Here is a 20,467-nt window from a genome sequence, read left to right on the forward strand (position 1 = left end):
GGTATACCGTGGTGGAGTCCCATTCATCATGCCCGGCACGTGGATAAGATTTGAAGGAGCTTCCTGAACAACCCAGGCAGCCCTCGGAGCCCACCGCAGTATGGGAGGTGTTCCCCATGGAGTCAGCATCTTCCCTATGGCAGGGCAGCCTGTCGTTTCTGATATCCGAGGCTTCGGTATATATGTGTCTGAATTACAGAAGCAGCATTTATGTGCTGCCTCTATTGAGCATACATAACTCTGTACGTGGGCATCAACGTATGCAAACGTGTGTATGAAGTTATGTACATTTGCCTATCTTCCATCACTCTAAATCTGCTCCATATGTATATTTACATAGATAATGTGGTCTGTTGGGCTTTTCCTTACTCAGCACTTACGGAACTCTCCCTGATATATATATATATATATGTGTGTGTGTGTGTGTGTTTGTATGTGTGTTTTTATATGTATGTGTGTGTTTATATATGTATATGTGTGTGTATATGTATATGTGTATATGTATGTGTATGTATATGTGTGCGTATATGTATATGTGTATATGTATGTGCACGTATATGTGTGCGTATATGTATATGTGTGTATATATGTGTGTGTGTATATATGTGTGTATATGTATGTGTATGTATATATGTATATGTGTGTATGTATATGTGTATGTATATGTGTATGTATATGTGTGTATATGTATATGTGTGTATATATGTATATGTGTGTATATATGTATGTGTGTTTATATGTATGTGTGTGTATATATATGTATATGTGTGTGTATATATATGTATGTGTGTGTATCTCTATATCTATCTATCTATCTATCTATCTATCTATCTATCTATCTATCTATCGCATCCCCATCCGTCCCATTCAGAAGTGCTGAGGGAGGTGGTGCTTGGAGAAGCCCCAGCTTGGGCCAAGCATCACTGCTTTCTGAGTTTTTCTTGCACTGCCTTTCGGAGCGTCTACCTCATCCACCACATCGTCTTCCTGAATGCGATCATGTGCATGGCCTTGACTCTTCGCATTTGATTCGAGTTCAGGATCTAGATACCAAACCTCTTAGTCCAGTGAATAAAGAAAGCTAAGTATGGGGCTGGAGAGATGGCTCAGCGGTTAAGAGCACTGACTGCTCTTCCAGAGGTCCTGAGTTCGATTCCTGAGTTCAATTCCTGAGTTCGATTCCCAGCAACCACATGGTGGCTCACAACCATCTATAGTGAGGTCTGATGCCCTCTTCTGGTGTGTCTGAAGACAGCTGCAGTGTACTTCTATAGAATAAATAAATAAACCTTAGAAAGCTAAGTATGTTCCCAGAGGCCAGGAGAGCCTGGGAGATGGATGTGAACTCCTTGTACATGGCTTGGCCAAGCAGAGAAGTTTTCTGGGCCCAGTTGTGTTGTGGATGCGTGAGAATACCCGTCTGCTTCCTAGTGCTTCTGACCAGGTAGAAAGTTACTGCCCTTCTTCCTGGCGAAATGTGACTGGTCAACAGCATTTCTTGCTGTTGTTTATAATGTCTTATTTCCAGTCATATTTTTCTTTTCTTTTTTTTTAAATTTGTGTGTGTGTGTGTGTGTGTGTGTAAGAATCCACAGTACAGGGGTTGGGGATTTAGCTCAGTGGTAGAGCGCTTGCCTAGCAAGCACAAGGCCCTGGGTTCAGTCCCCAGCTCTGAAAAAAAGAAAAAAAAATCCACAGTACACATATGGAGCTCAGAAGACTGAGAATTCACTCTCTCCTTCCACCATGTGGGTTGCAGGGATTGAACTCTGGTCTTCAGGCTTGGTGGTAAGCACCCTTACCTGATGTGCCCTCTGATAGCCGGCCCTACTTCCCCCCAAGTACTGAGTCACCATCTGACTTTTCTACAGGGAAATCTTAACAAGCCATAGCTACCAATGATGGGGTGGGGCTCCCAGGAGCCAAACTCAGTAACATTGTGTATCTTCAATCATCGGACCAACAGGAATTCTTCTCGTCTTTTGAGAGGATCCTAGAAGGATAACAAGTGAGCCAGTTTAAAAGCCCGTTATAGAAAGGGTGTTTGAACAGCACACACACACACACACACACACACACACACACACACACATACATACATACATACATACATGCCCATGTTGCCCATTGCCACAAGAGCGTCCTCCATTCTAGAAACACAGCCTGTCCTTGGAGGCTGAGTTGTGTCTACCTCTCAGAAAGAGTAAGGGTGAGCTCACAGGACCCACCTTCACATATATTCTGCTACAGAGCCTCTCCACAGTTGTCCTGGCAAAGCACTGACCGCATTTTCTGTGGCCTCCGGGTTCCCTTTCATGACCAACTGAGTAGCTTTAGCCAAATAAAATAGAACACGTGCCTAGCTGGCTTGCACGGCACATTCCCCACATCCACTGCTTTACAGAGTTGGAGTTACACTTACATTGCAGGGTCTCTGTTACTGTCTTCCCGATGGAAATAATCCAGTTGAGAGGCACAGCTGGCTCAAGCAGAAATTTATTTAAGCAAAGCACAGACCATTCCAAAGGAGGGCAGCAGCATGGAGGGTTCTTCACCGTAGATGTTAACAAGCTTTTATGAACATTTACGAGGTGAGTGGCATGTTCATAGGGTATGCGGTCCACCTCCTGAATCATAGTTGGCCATCTCTCCTCTAGGATGTCTCTTCCCTGTTCCTCTGAAGTAACACAAAGTCAGACGTGTGTGTCAAAATTCCAGTGTACGTAATCATAAGGAGGCGTTTGCAGAAGCAGATCTGTGTTTCTGTACATGTGGGGGAATGATCTTAGTTTCTGGTGCAGCAGGACCACCTATCTGCAGCTGCCAGAATCTAGAATTCCGACCTGAAGAGTCACATCCAAATACAGCTGTAGCTCTCTCGGTTACCTCTAATCTAACGCCTTCGTCAGGCTGCTCAGGGTCCCATGATTGATCCCTTGGCTGTGGGCTAAGATGTTCTCCCCTTCCAGGGTTAAAGCATTCTGTTATACTTTAACTTGGAAACTTTATCTTGAAAGCTGAGGCCAGGTTTTAGAACTCAAGTTCTAAATAATGTCAAGTTACACAAATAGGAACAGGGCTTTTGGGACCTCCCTCCCCCCCAACTCCCTTCTAGCTCCACCATTCATGTCTGTCCTCTAAGTAGCAATTGTGGGGAGACTTTTCCTTATAGTTACTATAATTCCCATTTGCTGGACAAACAACCAGCGCTTGAGTGGTCAAGTGATTTACTGAGTTAAGGCCACAGTTGTTCAGTGATGTGGCTGGGAGAGTGAGAGAGAGAGAGAGAGAGAGAGAGAGAGAGAGTGAGTGTGTGTGTGTGTGTGTGTGTGTGTGTGCGCGTGCCTGTGTGTGTGTGCGTATGCGCGCGTGCGTGTGTGTGCGCGCGCGCACGTGTGTGTCTGTATTTGGACTGTCAGCTGCTCTCCCTCCCTTTTGCATGCCTTTCCTGGGATTCTGTCTGTCTCATGACCTTGAGTTGTTTACTGAGGTTCACTGCCTTCTATAAGCTAAAACATAGGTGCATGACCCAAGATGGAGTAGCTACAACTACCTTCCTGCAATTTAAGCCATGAGCCGAGGGCTGGGACATCTAACAAATGGCTGGAGCTCACAATTCTCTCTCCGTATTAGAGTCCTCGGCTTCATAGCCTTGTTATAAATTCCTTTCTTACCTTGGCCCACCAGAATCAGATGCCGTCTTTCTCAGCTGTGTTCAGTTTATCACTGCCTGGAGCTGGAGCCGAGGGACCCCGCCCTCCCCATCTGTGCTCTCTCCCCCAGCCACTTAACTCTCTCTCACATTTGAACCTTCTTGACCTCTACACATAGCTGCTTGCGTCTGAAGATAGGACCCACTTCATAAGCCCAACAGGCTCCAGGCGCTGGGAATCATGAGCTGAATATGCCTCCATCTGCATGGTTTTCTCTGCATGGGTGACCATAGGTGTCTGTCCGGAAAATTCTAGCAGTCTGGCTTGCCAGTGCCAGCTTTGTGTTCATGGACCACGGCTCCTGACCGTCTGTCCCGTAATCATCTCACGGCCTAAGATGAATCTTTACTTTGTATGCAGAATGGTGGGGCAGAGCAAATGACTTGTCCAAACCCAGTATGGGCTATGTGTGTGTTTGTGTGTGTGTGTGTGTGTGTGTGTGTGTGTGTGTGTGTGTATGCGCATGCCTGCTCATGTGTATGCCTGCCTGCCTGCCTGCCTGTCTGTCTGTCTGTGTTTCTCTCTTTCTGTGTATGTTTCTCTCTTTGTATACTTTGTATATGTTTGTGTGTCTCTGTTCGTCTCTGAGTGTGTCTGTCTCTGTTTGTATGTGTGTGTATCTCTGTGTATCTGCCTCTCTCTCTCTCTCTCTCTCTCTCTCTCTCTCTCTCTCTCTCTGTGTGTGTCTGTGTGTCTGTCTCTTTCTTTGTGTGTGTGTTCATGTATGGGTGGGTGTGGGTATGTGTTTAGGATGGCTTTTGTTGACAGTGCTGTCTGAAGTTGTCATTCAGTGGAATATTTTGATCAGTAGAATCCAGTATGCAGCAATTTAAAAAAATATATACACAAATTCATCAAAGTCCTACTCACATGAGATGCAAAACAGTGAGACTGGTGTGCCGAGAGCTCAGTTTTGCTTCTGGAAGGGTTCCCTCTCTCTTCAGGGTCAGCAGATGGTATTTTGGACTAGATACGCTAATCTTCCCTGAAGCAGGGCTTTTGACTAAAGCCACGGTCTTAACTTTAGCTTGGTCTTGAGGGAATAGGGGATCTCGAAAGGCAGACCTTGGGGAGCTCATGGACTCTACGCTCATGTTGAACACAGCCGTGAGGAGCTAAGGCTTATGTCCGGCAGATCTCTCATTTCTAGTAGCAGGTGGGGTTAACATGAGAATCCTGCACCCTTGCCCCTCCCCTTTATTACAGATATGTGTTCCCAAGGCCCTTCATCCAGTCCCTGGTCACTGTCACATTGGAAACCGAAGACTAGTATTCTGAGGAGTCAATCTAGATTAGATAAGATTAGATAAGTACAGAAGAATCCCCTTCCTCATTAGCAATGCTTATGAACTAATTCTTTTTTTTTTTTTTTTTTGGTTCTTTTTTTTCGGAGCTGGGGACCGAACCCAGGGCCTTGCGCTTCCTAGGTAAGCGCTCTACCACTGAGCTAAATCCCCAGCCCCTGAACTAATTCTTAATAATCCGGTAGGGAGCCATAGTTTTTCAGGGCAGGGGTTATTTTGAGCCTCTTGAGGGAGGCAGTGCTTAATGAAGGCAACCACAGGTCTTGGTAAACCATGGCTGCCGTGAAAGGGCTACTGACTGGGTCAAGCAACTTCAGCTCCCTTCTCTTCTCTACCGTTTAAGAAGATGGAGTACCGTCTTCTCTGATTTTTCCTCCAGATTCAGAGTTAGATCATTGTATGGTCTGTATGGGAAATGCCATCTGTTTTATCAAAGGGTTAAATGAGACAATTGTAAGGTTGGGTGTGGTGGCACTTGCCTTCTGTCCCACCTCTCAGAGGCAGAGGCTGGCCTGACCTCCAACAACAACAAAGAAATTAATAAAGACACCATCTGCTAAAAACTCCTTCCCCAGTCAACAGTTTTCTAAGATTGAAGTGTGTGCACCATTGTGCATCCACCTTTAAAAGTTACGGCTTTTCTACGAGGCTTAGAGTTAGCCAACAGAAGAATGACCCGGGCTCTGTCCACCTAGAGTGAGACACAGGACCCATTCTCACTAGGAGCAGAAGGAGCCCAGTGGGCCTGAGGGTGTGCTCAGGTGTGCTTGGCTGGTGGGTTTAATACAGCTGGGCAGCCGTCTACAGAAATAAATGCCCTGTGTTGCTGAAATAATTTGCATTGTATGGCTATTTTCTTGGGACTCCAGGCCTCGGTCTCACAAAATACCTTGGATTCTCACCAGTTAAACTTGAGCAAAATGGGATCGGTTAATGGTATGTTGGGAACTCGTCATTTAATAAAAACACCATATTTCAGTTATATGCAAACATATTCGTGTGTCACAGATTCATTTGTATTTAATGAGTGTATATATTATGTATCTGTGTGGGTTCTGATCTTAGACTTTATTATACTACTTTTACTTTTGACAAGTAAAAGAATGGAGCTTAAACTGAGCCACAAATGTAGGGAACCAAGCCCTCAGAGTCTACAGGTTGACCTCTACCTGACTCTGTCTTGAGGGATAGTTCCTAGAGCATGTCCCTGGAGTGAGTTACTTCATACTGTGTGGAACAGGGATTTGTAGGCTGTGCTTGGTTAGAATTTAGAGCACTATAGAGGTAAGTTGATGTTTTGTTTGTGTGTGTGTGTGTGTGTGTGTGTGTGTGTGTGTGTGTGTGTGTGTCTGGGATTTGAGCCCCAAGCCTTGTGCATTTCAGGCGAGTAAAGGCTCTACCACCGAGCCACGTCTCCCACTCTAAGAAATGTCTTTAAGCGGTACTAACAGAGCTGGGGCCCCACGGTGGTGTTGAATATTCCCAACATACTGCTTTCTGCTGGTGGATGAATTGGCTTGTGCCTTTGATGGCTGCCCTGTCCCGTTTGCCTTATAGAGAATCCCATGATCACAGGATAGACCGTTCGAAGAACAGGTCTGTTAGTCATCACTCCATCGGATGATCGGGACTTCTAACACTGTGCAAACAAGATCAGCAGGGATAATGCTGTGGCTGGGATCCCCCTTGGCCCCCAGTGTCACATTCACAAGCTCGCCTAAAGAGCTTAATTATTCTCAATGATAGAATTCATGTAATACGGACATAAAAATGGAGCTTGCTAAAGATTTCGGGAGATCGTAGATATGGTGGAAAGATACCTCAGAGGCTGACAGTTTGGGAATCTGAGCTTTGATCTTCTCATTTCCTAGCTGCATAGCCTCTCAAAGCAGCTTGCTTCTCTAGACCGTAGCTATGTCATCTGTGAAGCAGCAGGCCTGTTCTCCACCAGGCAGGCTACTTGTAGGCTGTTAGAGTCATTTTGCTGTTTTTCTTACACCACGTGCCTAGTTTATGCCGTGCTGGGGATTGAACCCAGGGCCTTATGCATGCTAGGCAAGCACTTACCAGCTGAGCTACATGCCTAGCCCATAGTTCTGAAGATGATTGATGGACCTTGACTTGTGTCTTGACACATAATGCTGGCTGTTGTGCTTTTCCGATAGAAGCATGCCTGTGTGGCGTGTGTGTGTGTGTGTGTGTGTGTGTGTGTGTGTGTTTATGCTTTTGTGTTTAATGTCTTGTATTTATATGCACGCAGACACACATTTGCACATCCTGATAAACATATTCCTGAAATTCGGAGGGGTTTCACCATTTCTTGTTCTGATTCATATTTGGGTCAAATTAATTTCCTCCTTTTTTTTTTTCTATTCTGAAAGTGTGTGGAGTCTCAGCTGTGTAATTATTTGTGTATAGTAGAAAACCAGCCACACTACGGTGGGACTGAATCAGTGGGACTTGGGGCTAGAGCTCCACCCAGCTGCTTTATTCTTACGCATAGACAGATTCTTGGTGGGTGGACTACAGACATTCTCACTCTTGGAAATGTTTTTAAGCCCCTGGGCGACTGAACCGGGAAGAAAGAGAATTTTAAAAGCTGCTATCTGTTGCCTCTAATTAACTTGCTCTCTGCTCCTGGGAGCCAGTGTGGAAATATGCAAACAAGGCCAACAGCTCCAGAAGTGTCATGCTCGTGCTGTGCTGTGTGGTGTTTTGATGCACACAGTTCATAGTAAAAAGACAACGAGGTCTTTTTAGTACAATGAGCGTGGTGTCCTCATGCCCTGCCTCCCCCAGACTGCTTCCCTTCCGGTCCCTGGGTGAATGGTGGTCCTCTGAGCAGGTGTGCAGACGGGCAGCTGCTGCAGTAGAAACCTCATTGGAATTCACAGCTAGGATGCAGAGGATCCGGCCCTCCTTGTCACTTGTGCTACTGAGAAAGACTAGGGCCCTTTATATTCCAAAGCTTTGAGCTACCAGTGTTGCAGAAGCAATAGGACAAGCTTTTGGTACCCCCCCCCCCCCTTTCTGCATCTCAGTTTGCGCAGGCAGCCTGGGGCTTCTGAACACAGGAGATGCTCACAGCATCCCTTGCTGGGCGTCTGGGGAAGCTTCCTTTTTTTTGACGGTGCCATGAAACTGGTTTAGATCTCAAGAGATAGCAGCAAGAACGGCGTAGGTGGGAATTTTCACCGGGAGATGGCTTTTGACTCCTGGCAGATGTGGTCCCCAGTGGAATGGGCCCGGTGGATGTGGGGAGCCGTGAGCAGCAGTGGGGACTCCAGGCTGCTAGCTGCCCAGGAAAACTCCAGGAAGAGGCAAGTTGACTCTGCGTGTCTTGTCATGATTGTCCCTGGTGTTTATGGTATAGATGCTAGGGTGAGGAAGAAGGTTCTCGGGGCTTCATTCCAGCCCCAGCAAGCTGATCCTCTTTACTGTTCTTTTGTGTGACTCCACCCCACCCCCACCCCGAGCCCGTGTTTTCATACTTAAAACTTCACCTACCAAGATCCGTTTCTACCTAGTATGGATGGAGCTTAAATTTTCCCCATAGACAAAACTAAGTCTTTTAGCATTAATATAAGTGTTTAAAAAAAAAAGAAGAATGAGAGAGAGAGAGAGAGAGAGAGAGAGAGAGAGAGAGAGAGAGAGAGAGAATGGTGTCTTCCCTGTTGTGCTTCTGAGGATTAAGTATTTACTAGTGAAATCTTAGTTGGCCTTGGCTCGTTGGGTCCCATCTAAAGCAGCGCCGATGATGTTTTTGTTTATTTCTTAAGCCATTGCAGGGCCCTGGCATTGTAGGAGACAAGGTCCTGAAGGGGAGGGGGGACAATCTGTGGCACTAATAAAGCCAGTCTCTCACACTAAGGTGTAAAAGAAGGATTGATATAGTTGTTCTCATTGATTTAGGTAATTTTTGAGGCAGGGTCTCATGTAGTCCAGGCTGGCTCCAAACACTATACATAGTTGATAAAGACCTTAAACTTTTGGTCCTCCTTCCTGCCTTGACCTCTTTAGTGTTAGGATGGTAGCTAGCATAGGCTCAGACCACTATGCCTGGTTTATGTCATGTTAAAGTTTGAAACCTTTGGTGTCATGCACGTTGGACAATAACTCTACCAAGTGAGCCACATCTCTAGCCCAGGAACTCACCAGATGGCTCCTTTCCTGGGTCCTGCTGGGTAGGGTGTCGCTTGCTGGTACTCTGGCCAGTGGATAGACTTTAGAAGAGGTGACGTCTTCCAAGGTCACTGGTCAGTGATGTCTTTCAAGGTCACTGGTCAGTGATGTCTTCCAAGGTCACTGGTCATGGGACTGTGGAGCTGAACAGTTGTGAGCGTCTCAGTGTTCATGTTCAGTGGTACCCGTGTGATCTAGTACACTGAATCCCGACCTGCCATGCTCTGTCTCCTACTGCATCACAGCCTGGCTGTAAATCTTTAGCAGTGGTTGTGATCTGCAGTCCTGTGCATCCACTCTTGGCAGCTAGACTCCTCCTTCCTGCCAGTGATCAGTTGGCATTTGGATGTGTGGGAACTGTTCAGAGATGGGAGCCAGCATGTGGCTGCCCTCCATAGTGTCTGTCCTCACAGGTAAGGCTGGCGCCATGGTCCTGTCATTATCTTGAGCCAGGGAATTGATGCTCATGTCTTCTTGGCAGCAGGAGAACTTATAACTCAATTTCCTATTCCTCTGGCTAAGATCAAGTAGCTTGGGACAGCAGGAAGAGAGAAGGTATCAGTAGAGTTTTCTTGTGCCCAGGCGGGGCTTGTCCACTGACTTCCTGTTACCAGGAGAAACTCCCCAATATGCTTTTGGCCCAGGTCTGTGTGTGAAGAGGCTTCCTTGCAGGTAGACTTCCCTAGGGACCACCAAGGGCTATCACTATACCACCGAGAACTGGCTGGCCATATCTTGTGGCTTGGTTTGGCATACCCTGTGCTGACAGGCTGTCTGGCTCTCATTCATTCTCTCTACAGATGGTCGTTCACTGCGTTCCGTTTTAAGCTCTGGGTACTGTGAAAAAACAAGGCCAGCCACCTGCGTGGCAATTTCTGTCCAGTAGAAGAGACCAGTAAACACGGAGAAGTGTAGGGAGCCAGAGAGTGGGGAGAATGGCAGGCTGGGGTGGGAAAGAGTAAGTGCAAATTGAGTTTACAAGATGAGGCTCTTAGAGGCAGGCTGGAGCCATCATGGTGAGCATAAAAACTGCCCCTCTGTGAGACTGACTCAGCGCTCCATAGTGTGCACTGAAGCTTACCCAGATAGCCCACTGTGTGTGAATTTGTCACTAAGGTGGGCATGTGTCTTCAAGTAGAACCACATTGATCCCTGTTGTGGTGAATATTCTTTGGGGGTTTCTATCCCACCTTAGATCATTTAGTTCCCAAATAAAAGACACAAGCCTTTTGTATTTATAATAAGCCTTAAAGCACTAGAGCTGGGCAGATATCAGCCCTCTGTGATATTTTGTCTACTTCCCTGTCAGTAACCCCGGAATATCACTGCCCTGTTCCTCCTGGGCTGCTCCTACTCCAACAGCTGTCCCTCATGACCATGAACTCACGATCTGTCTACCCCATGGCCACTTTTTCTTCCTCTCTTGGTCCCTGCCTGAGACCCCAAGCCCAGGACCCTCAGCCCCACCTACCTCTCTTCTGCCCAGCCAGGCTGTAGACATCTTTATTAACCAATCAAAGATAACTTGGGGGGCAAGGTTTATACAACAAAAGCTGATACACTTCATGGAGCAACCAGGTCTTAGGATATAGTATTTAGCATTTGAATACACAGTAACACCAGACCAACCCACTAGAGATCTCAATGCCAGTAGACAGATTCACCCCAGTTCCCGGGAATCATGCTTTGAGGAGACCTTCACACCTATCTCCCGACAAGTGAGTTGAGTCTTTGCCACAGATGTCCTTGTCGCAGTTAGAAGGCCGTCCGTGCCCTCACAGAATCTCTACTCAGCAGTCTCACCTATGTTTCTTACCTCTCTCCACCAGGAGTTCCGACTCTGAGGAAGCCTTTGAGACCCCCGAGTCAACAACCCCTGTCAAAGCTCCACCAGCTCCTCCCCCTCCACCCCCTGAAGTCACCCCGGAGCCTGAGGTCATCGAACCACCAGCCCCAGAAGAACCAGGTAACCAAATGTGAGGAACTACTGGCTCCAGGGGACAGAGCTGGCTCTTAGACAGCCCACAGTGGCTGGCGCCGTCACTCTTGGTCCTGTTTTATACATCACTGATGTCTATGACAGATAGATGGGTTGTGCTGCGTGTGCTCTCTGGCGTCTCTTTTGTTGCTTGAGCTCTCTGGTGCCTTCACTTGCAGATGAGTAGGTTTGGGGGTTCAGATAGTGGGTGTTGGGGATTTCCAGCAGGATCTTAGATTCTACTCTTTGACTCCCCTTTCCCACACAAATGTTGGCACAAGGTTCTTCATTTCACTCCACCAGGCTGGGGGATGGGGAATGAGGTCAGCACACGGGTTAGAGGGATCGACCAGTGCTAGGTGTACCCTAGGTACTTTTTGGTTTTCCTTATTGCTACGCACTTTTCAGGAAAGAAAAGCACCTTCAGCTGTAGTTTAGATGTGATTACGGAGGGACAGAAGAGACCTCAAGGCACCTGCCCACATGATGGTGCTCTGTGGGCTTCTCTGTTATACCGGAGGGGATGGAACCACCTCTAATGGGAAGTTTACCGTGAAGCCTGAAAGGAAACAGCCTGCTGGAGGTGGCCCCACAGGAACCGAAGGCTTCCATCTTCAGACCTGGGCAGCACTTACGGGACCCCATCTGCCTTCTTTAAGCCTCAGTCCTGCCCCGTGACAAGTACACAGAGCCTATTCCCTCTTGACCAGCGGTTCTCATCCTTCCTAATGCTGTGACCCTCCTCATACTGTGGTGACCTCCCAACCAGAACATTATTCTCATTGCTACTGCACGACTTTAGTTTTGAAACCATAATGTTAATAACTGGTATTCGGGATATCTGATATCTGACCCCTGTGAAAGGGTCGTTAGATCTCCAGAGAGATCTTGACCCACAGGTTGAGAGCCATCGCCCTAGACCGTGTGCTAGATGCTGTGAGTAGTCTCTTGTGGGGTCTGTCTCTTCTCCTGTCCTAACCCTGTCTTCCTGGTGGACAACTGTCTGCAGGGCATTCAAGAGGAGACTTGGGACCTACAGACCGAGCATTCTCAGTGTGGCTGGAGATCGTAGTGGGCGAAGGCAGGCCTAGGGCTGGGCTTACCTTTGCCCTGGTGAGGAACCAAGAAAGCACCTCGCCTTAGGATAGCAGTTTGGTCTCGATGCTGATGTTGTTGAAAGGGGGATGGAATTTTTTTTCCCCCGGCTGGTTTAAGCAGGCTACCGATTGAGGAAGTATATGCAGCCCCAAGGTTTAGTCTTAAACAGCTGGGTTCTGGGTGCCTTCTGCTGGGGAACAGAGCAGGGCAGTCTTCACGGGACTGATGGGTACAGTCTCCCTCTCCTGCTCTCCCCTGAGTCTGTATCGCCGCTGGCCAGGAAGGGGAATGGTGGTGACAGTCTGATTTAAAGAGGAGAGGAGCCAGAGAACTGTTGGCAGTTCTGAGACTCTATCGTCCCTTCCTTCATTTTGTGTAATAGCAGACAGAGAAAGGTACCTCCTGGGTCACTTTTATAAATTCACCGCTAGTTTTCAATGGACAGTGTCTGAATAAAAACTGTAGGCCCATAGCTCAAACACATCACAGGGAAAGGTCACTTTGGTGGCCCTTGGTGCATCTTCCAGGATTCCCTGCTCAGTTCTCTGACTGCTCCTGGGAACTGTTTCCCACCATTGAGCCATCTGTCTAACCCCATGTAAACTTCAGACAGCTGAGTAGTTTATACCACATAAAAATGGGACACAACCTCCATTCTGTCTGCTTGGAACCAGGTGCTCAATGATCTGTGTCTGGCCGCTCTACAGTGATTCAGAGGGCACTGGCAGCATGAGCCGCTTACTTTGGGGGACACTGAGCACCATGAACGGGAAGGACATCATGGTGTCCAAATATATCCTCCTCTAAGGTGGTCTCACATCCTAGAATGGCTGTCCCAGTGGATACAACATGCAGACATGGCGTCTGTTCTGTGGAGACACCGACTGGTGCATGAATTTACTTCTTAGGATCATCGTTGTGTTCTAGACCGTGTGGCCCATTAATTTTATACTTTGCTGTTGGCTTCTTTCCTGGCTTGGTTAGATCCAAACATGGCCCAGGCAGCAGCTAAGGACCATGGAGTCCCTGGTTGTGCAGTTTCCCCCATAACACAAAGAATGCTGTAAGTCAGTAAATGTGTTATTGGGACAAGTGGAGACGCTTGCTGTTTTCATCATTTGGAACATATCCCATGCTTGAATCTCGTTCAGGCTTGAATCCAGTTATTCTCCCACAAACACAAACTCTCTTCAGAGTAGCCAAAGTCAACCATCATTCCATTCATGCTCGAAGCGAGGAGTCAGAGAGTGGCGGGAAACATCAAGTGTGCCCTTGTGTTCTGACAGGCTCCATCGGGACAGACCGGGGATCTTCTGTCCTCATTGGAAAGCTCTGGGGTCTTTAATGTCCTCTGAATTGGAGCCTGGGTCAGACACACACATACTAGATGTATATATATCCTGGGCAGCCGCTGGATTGGGGAAATGCATGGGGCTGGCCCTGATGCTTTGGTACCTCATCATTCAGAGGCTGAAGCGCAGCCTACGTTGTAATCAAGCTGAGTCCAGTATAAAGGAAATAAATCAGTGGAGCGAGGTGGAACCCGGCACGCAGTGGTGCAGGAGTTCTCTGGTGGCGGGATGTAAATGAAAAGCTTCCCCTGACCAGGCTCTGGCTTCTCCGTCTTCATCTTGGCGGTGTGCAAACCGCGGGTAGCAGCAGCTGCCTCAGGACGGTGAAAGTGGCTCCAAACCACTCCCTGATTTCTTTTTCAACGAAACAGAATCCTCTCCATTCTTAAAGCAAACACACACAAGCCCACCTATTACTTAAATGACAGTTCATAAAAGAATGAACATTATAGAGGCTGAAGAGGCAACCTGTGTGCAGCTGCGTGGAGCTGTTAATTACCACCAAGTCACAATCCCTCAGAACCTTTGATTACACCCCTTGGAGTTTTTGAACGGGGGACTTTACACTTCTGCTTTTAAAACTGCAGTGAGCCTGTCAGTGTAGAGATTACAGTCAGGAGACCTGAGCTGGGGAATGTGTCTGCATAAAGCACCCACCTCCTTCTCTGGGGCTACACAAAAGGCTGTCTGATTTGTTGCACACGTTGGAAGCTGCCCCACCCCATCTTCCGTTCCATTCTGCAGACCTGCAGGGGCACTGTAAAGGCGTGAGAAGGCACCGTGCTTCTTGCGTAGGTCGCCCCCGGGGAGAGGAGTGTTTGTTCTGAAAACCATGGGAAAGAAAGGGCAGGAGAGGAAGGTCCATTGTTCATCGTTTTCCTCTGCTGAGTACCTGAAATGTCACTGAAGGACGAAGGAACCACAGGAAACAATAGACCAGACCTTTGCCTGTGAGAACAAACATGGTCTTTCCTCCTGGAAACCTGTTTTACAAAAGCAGTCGCCGGCTGTATGCTGGGTCCTGTGAGCCTGTCTGTGCTCCGTGGCACAGCAGGACGGGATGCTAAGTGCCCACCTTGTATCTGTCCCCATCCGAGGAGCCCTGTTTTCCTGTGTATAGATGAAGGCAGCAGCCTGTAATGTCTGAAATCACTACCTTCTAGCCTCTGTGGAACACTCGGCAGCATGATCACTGTGTGATCACTGTGGGGCGTAGCGAACTTTCTCCTGAGTAAATAATACCCTTGGTTTATGCATCGTCCCTGGGTTAGGCTCGTAGTAGGGCCTTTGTCTGCTTCATGTCCATCTTGGATGAGAGCTAATTATCCCTTATCTGAAAAGCATCCCCTTCCTTTGAGGCCACATACCTTCCCCGTCCTGCAGCATGAGAGCTCTAGCTTCTACTCTCTCGTGCAGCTGTCTGGGAAGGACCTGCTGTGTTCCCATTCCTGGACCGCCGCTGTGCTTCTGGACACATAGGTGCTGCTGAGTCCCTCCTGTGCACGCAGAGTCACGGGCCGAGCAGCTCTGTCAACTGGCCCTGAGAGCTGCAGCCTGAGCTGAGCCCTGCAGGATGGTCAGGTGGCAGGAAGGGGATGGTCAATACCAGGTACCTGTTGTGAGAAGTGAGGTGAGTTCCCTGCCTGTCCTCTCTGGGACAACCTTGTCATGGTGACAGAGCTTGTCTGCTCATTCCTGCCGCAGCCGTCCTAACCTGGAGAAGGGCACTAGGAGGGTCATGTGAGTTGCCCGGTGCCCTGTGTGCCTTCACATATTCTCTGGCTGGAAAGCGGTGGCCTATGGGTCTCTGGTTTTAGATGATACCTCTCAGCGTTAGCTTCCCAGCAGTGATTTGTCGTTGCCATGTCTACCGCAGAGGGCTTGTTTCTATACCTACTGGCATTTGTTTTCTCCTCCTGAAAAACCCGAGTGACCCGAAGCCCCTTGGTATTAAGATGTCCCTCTTAGGATGCAGAACAGGGAGTGATGTCATGGGCGGGCTCTGAGGGGCTGTGGCTGTCATTTCCTGGCACTGTGTGTACCCTAGACTGTGGCTAAATCAAGCTCTAAACCCTGGCATCTTCATGTGACTTTCCATTCCAGCTTCACAAGAACCCTTGGCTCTCAACAGTAACACATTTATGAAATAACCCTCCCAGAGCACACAGCCTCAGCCTCAGCCAGCCTACCCACAGACAGTGTAGCTGTGGACAGCAGAAGCTCCGGAGGCTGGAGTTGAGATTGTCACGAGGTCGGATTTACAAGCAGCACTGTGCTGTGTCCTCACATGGGTGCGTGAGCCCACTGCTGCCAGCCAAAGCCCCATTTACCTCAGGCTGGAAGGACGGTAGGAGGTCATGGCTGCACAGACAGGTGAGGAAGTCAGGACTGGTGACCTCAGCGGCTCCCTGTGGCCATGTTCACAATGCCCTGGGAGATGTGGGTAGGGATGCCAATGATCTGGCGAGGCCCTGGCCCTCTTAGACACCTATTTTCTCTTTGTGACCCTACCAGAGAGTCCTGAAGTAACTCCTTGTCCGTAATCAAGCTCTAAACCCTGGCATCTTCATGAGCTCTAGTAAGCCAGGGATACCCATGGTCCCCAGGAAGGACAGAGGCAGTTGTCCTGCTACATTTGATCATTACTAAGGCAACACTAAGGTTCCTATTGGGGTGATCATGAATGGAAGTGAATGCAGGAACCTGGGGGCAGGAACTGAAGCAGAGACTGTGGAGGGGAGTGCCACTTACTGGTTTGCTCCTTGAGGCTTGCTCAGCCTGTTTTCATACAGCACTTAAGACCAGCAGCCCAGGGAGTGGAACCGCCCACAGTGACATCCAACATCAGTCACTGGTTAAGGGAAGGCTCGACAGTGTTAGGGAAGATTCCCTCTTCTCAGGTATGTCTTGGTTTGTGTCAAGTTGACAAAAGCTGAACTGTGCAGTCATCATTGTCACAGTGGAGCAGCAGTGGTGTCCTGAGAGGTGTCCTGGGGTGTATGACAGTGACAGTGAGCAAGGCTGAGGAGCTTTGGTGAAGGACACTGAACTGACATGTTGCAGTCACCTAGTCAATCATGTATTCAATCCCGTACCTTGGCACTGCCTTCTCTGAATCAGGTCATCCTGGTGGCCTGACACCTCACTGCTATCTTAAGCTTACCAAGGGGGCACTTTAAAAATATATGTATTTGTGTGTGTGTGTGTGTGTGTGTGTGTGTGTGTGTATCATATGCTTGCCTAGTATCTAAGGAGGTCAGAAGAGAGGGTCAGATTCCCTAGAACTGGACTTAATGATTGTGAGGCACCTTGTAGGTGCTGGGAACCAAACTTGGGTCCTCTGCAAGAGCAGTTAATGCACTTAACCACCCTGTTCCTCTCTAACCTCAGAGGGAGGTGCTTTTATGCCGTTTCATTTCCTATTCATGGTAACGTTTGAAAGAGGAGGATGGAGGGGACTGATGTCTTTTAAAATGACAACAGAATCTGGAAGTGGTAAAGAGCCAGTGTCTCGGCCTAGGGCCTACCAGTGCAGACTGGGCACACTGGATAGGCAACCCCCTGGGAAAGAGACCAGACAGGACAGAAACGGGACATTTGTTGTGCCTGCAGTGGAGCTGGGACCTAGCCTCAGCTGCACAGGTTCTCAGTGACCACCTTCCAGAGGGGACTGTCAGCACAGGGGTGCTCCGGAGTTCCTGTAGGTAATGCCGTTTGTACAAAGTCCCCATTGAGCACCCCCAATCCTGACTCAGTATTATTTAGCTTTTCACAGAGTAGACCCCAATGAGAAAAGTCTGTTTTTTAAAAAAAAGATTTTTTTATTATTATATATAAGTACATTGTAGCTGTCTTCAGACACACCAGAAGAGGGCATCAGATCTCATTACAGATGCTGTGAGCCACCATGTGGTTGCTGGGAATTGAACTCAGGACCTCTGGAAGAGCAGTCAGTGCTCTTAAAGTGCTCTTAACTGCTGAGCCATCTCTCCAGCCCAAGCCTGCTTTTTTTTATAGGCTCTCCCCTGCTTAATTGTCCTTAGTCCCAAAGCCTTGGTCTCTGGTAAGCCCCTGGGACTTAAGTGAGGTCTGGGAAGAGACCAGTCAGCTCTAGATGGACACCCAGGAGCAGCAGAACTCAGAGCTGTCCTCCCCAGGTGGGATTCTTAAGACTCAGCCAGGTCTTCCAGAGGGAAGGCGCCCAGCCAGAGGTCTTTGACACTCTTGCTGGCCCATTTTGGCTTTCGTTTCTTGAGCCTCACATTTTGGGCCACATCCAGGGAAGGCAGTAGATATGATAGACCTGTTCCTGTCTGCGCAGCCTCACTCTCCAGGGCACACCTCCACAGCCAGTCCACACTCATCTTCAGGACTAATCCTGTCCTGTCAGAGCTTCCCTTCGACCTTAAGCCATTGAAGGGCAGATGCTAAAGTATTGTCTTACAGGACGGAACAGAGGGCTTACGATAAAAAGGGGGGCTGGAGAGATGGCTCAGTGGTTGTGAGTACTGGCTGCTTTTGCAGAGGACCTGGGTCCTAGTCCCAGCACCCACATGGCAGCTCACAACAATCTGTAACTCCAGTCCCAGGGGATCCAGTATCTTATTCTGATCTTCTCAGGCATGAGGGACACATGTGGTGCGCAGACATAACCTCTTTATTCTATTCTATGCTCTGCTCACATGGCTAGTGGGAACCTCCCGAGTGCCACACTTGCTTCTTCCTGTGTCTGGCTGTCGAATTCTCCTGCATGGGCTTCCTTCCCAGAGTCCCTGTCTCTGCCTGGAGTCCTACCTCTCCTCTTGCCACAACTATTGGCCGGTTAGCTCTTTATTTAACCCGTCAGAAGATGACAGAGGGATTGTTTACGAGCTATAATGCTGCCACATGAATAACAATACTAAAGTCTGGCTGCACAGAAATCAGTGTTTGAATAATACAAAAACAGTTTTTCCACAGTGCACAAAAAGATCACCACATCTTTGGTGTGTGTGTGTGTGTGTGTGTGTGTGTGTGTGTGTGTGTGTGTGTGTGAACATTCTTCAGGAAGGGGTGGACTGATCAATGAATGGGAAAATGGGGAGTCTAAGTTCTGATGTGGGTTCCTTATATGTTTTAGGCTAGACAAGTTTGGGAGATCTTGAGTTCATCATATGCTTGCCCTGGGTTACCTATAACTACTGGCAAAACGCCACAAGAGGACAGAGCAATGCTCTGCTGATGTCCATTAGCTTGCTTCAAAAGGGTTCCTGTGTTCTGCACTTAGATAGATGGCCAGCCATGCTTCCTGCAGGCTTGATTTATTGGTCAGTTGAGAATCCGAGCATGCCAGGATGCCGGCGTCCACTCTAGCCATTGCATCCCTGTCTGGAGAGAACTCATGGTGCAGGATGCCATCTCTATTGTCTCTGGGGAAACACCACAGCAAGGTTAAGAAATGAGGTCTCTGGTGAAGGTCGGGAGACGATGGTCAGGTGGGCGACATCACTTGCGAGGGCACGCTCTCCTCCTCTTGTTTCTGAGTACAGATGCTTAGCTTAGGCTGTGCTGCCCAGCACTGATGTTCTAGACTGATTTGCATATCTGTTAAATTCCAATGCTGAAGTCCTCACTCCCGGTGTGCCGGGTTAGAGATAGGACCTCTCAGCTGGCAATTACAGTTCTGTAGGGTCTTAGGTTGTGGTCTGTCACAAGAGGAGACTTCAAGGATACATGCGCTCAGAGGAAAGGCCATGTAAGGACACATCAGACCTGACCACCTGAAAGCCAAGGAAAAAGGCTAGGCCAGACTTACCCACACCTCCATTGTGGACTTCCAGCCTCAGTACTCAGAACAGCCGGGGGAAAGCATTTCTGTTGTTGAAGCCAGGGCAACTGATCTGGTTAGGATAGCTGGGAAGCATGGAGACTCTTCATATGTGCACCGATGCTTACTTACTCCAGGATTTAGCTAGAATCTAGAGCGGGGGTGCAGTGTGGATTTCTAGAGATATCTTTGCCTAGGCCTGCACCAGTGAGTGCAGGGGCCATGCTGATGTGAATGGATTGGTTTGTGACCCCCATCTTTCCTTGCCTCTGTATTATTCAAGGTGTACCCCACGGTGAGTGATGTTGAGGGCCTGCCAGGTTTGAGAAAAATGAAGTCTTTATGCAGCTCTGTGTGGCTATGTAGAAATCTAGCGGGAACCCAACTGGACATGGCTGCCTTGCCAATCTGGGCTTACCCATGGCAATGACATGGAAAGGCCACCCCAACCTTGTGGACCACAGGAAGCCATCTGTTCTGGGAATCACCCTGTAGAGTAGCAGCTCCTGACCAGGGACAGTGTTGTCCTCCTAGGGACAGGAGGCAGGGTCTGAGACATTTTTGTCACAAGTAGGAGAAAAGGTGCTACTGGCATTTAGTGGGTCAAAGCTGATGCTCTGAACAGGCCAGACCTCCACAATGAGAGATCACTCCCAAGCATCCTTTGGGCTGACAATAAGAAACTGCAATAAAACTGTTTTGTTTTTTTTGTTTGTTTGTTTTTTTTTTTTTTTTTTGCCATGGTTTAATTAGGGAACAGCACTTCTGAATAGGAAAGCCAGGCTAAACAGACAGGAAAACAAAGCAGCTGTTAAGCTGAAGACTGCTGACTGTTGTACGTGATGCAGAGGAAACTGCTGACATTTGAAGGCTGCTAAGGCAATGGAACAGATTGGAAGTGAAGGCTGTCTACAGAAGTGCAGGGATGGCTGAGGCCCCTCTCCCTGCTGCCAAGGCCATGTGACAGCACTTGGACCCCCCTTAGCCTCTGTAGTCTTCTGTCTTCTGAGATAAGTATCCAGGAGCAGTTACAG

The 20,467-nt window shown here is 48.3% G+C and overlaps 1 protein-coding gene across 53 annotated transcripts in view; it reads left to right on the forward strand.

The window, feature by feature from the left end:
- The window catches only part of Tacc2 (transforming, acidic coiled-coil containing protein 2), a 215,980-nt gene that overhangs the window by 156,971 nt on the left and 38,542 nt on the right, over positions 1 to 20,467 (forward strand). For all 53 annotated transcript variants that reach the window (XM_087560258.1, XM_087560400.1, XM_087560322.1 and 50 more), the window contains 1 exon segment: positions 11,029 to 11,165. In XM_087560258.1, coding sequence (XP_087416384.1) covers positions 11,029 to 11,165 — 137 coding nt within the window.

The sequence above is a fragment of the Rattus norvegicus genome, chromosome 1, assembly GCF_021556685.1.
Source record: "Rattus norvegicus strain SHRSP/BbbUtx chromosome 1, alternate assembly SHRSP_T2T, whole genome shotgun sequence".
NCBI classification, from domain to species: domain Eukaryota; kingdom Metazoa; phylum Chordata; class Mammalia; order Rodentia; family Muridae; genus Rattus; species Rattus norvegicus.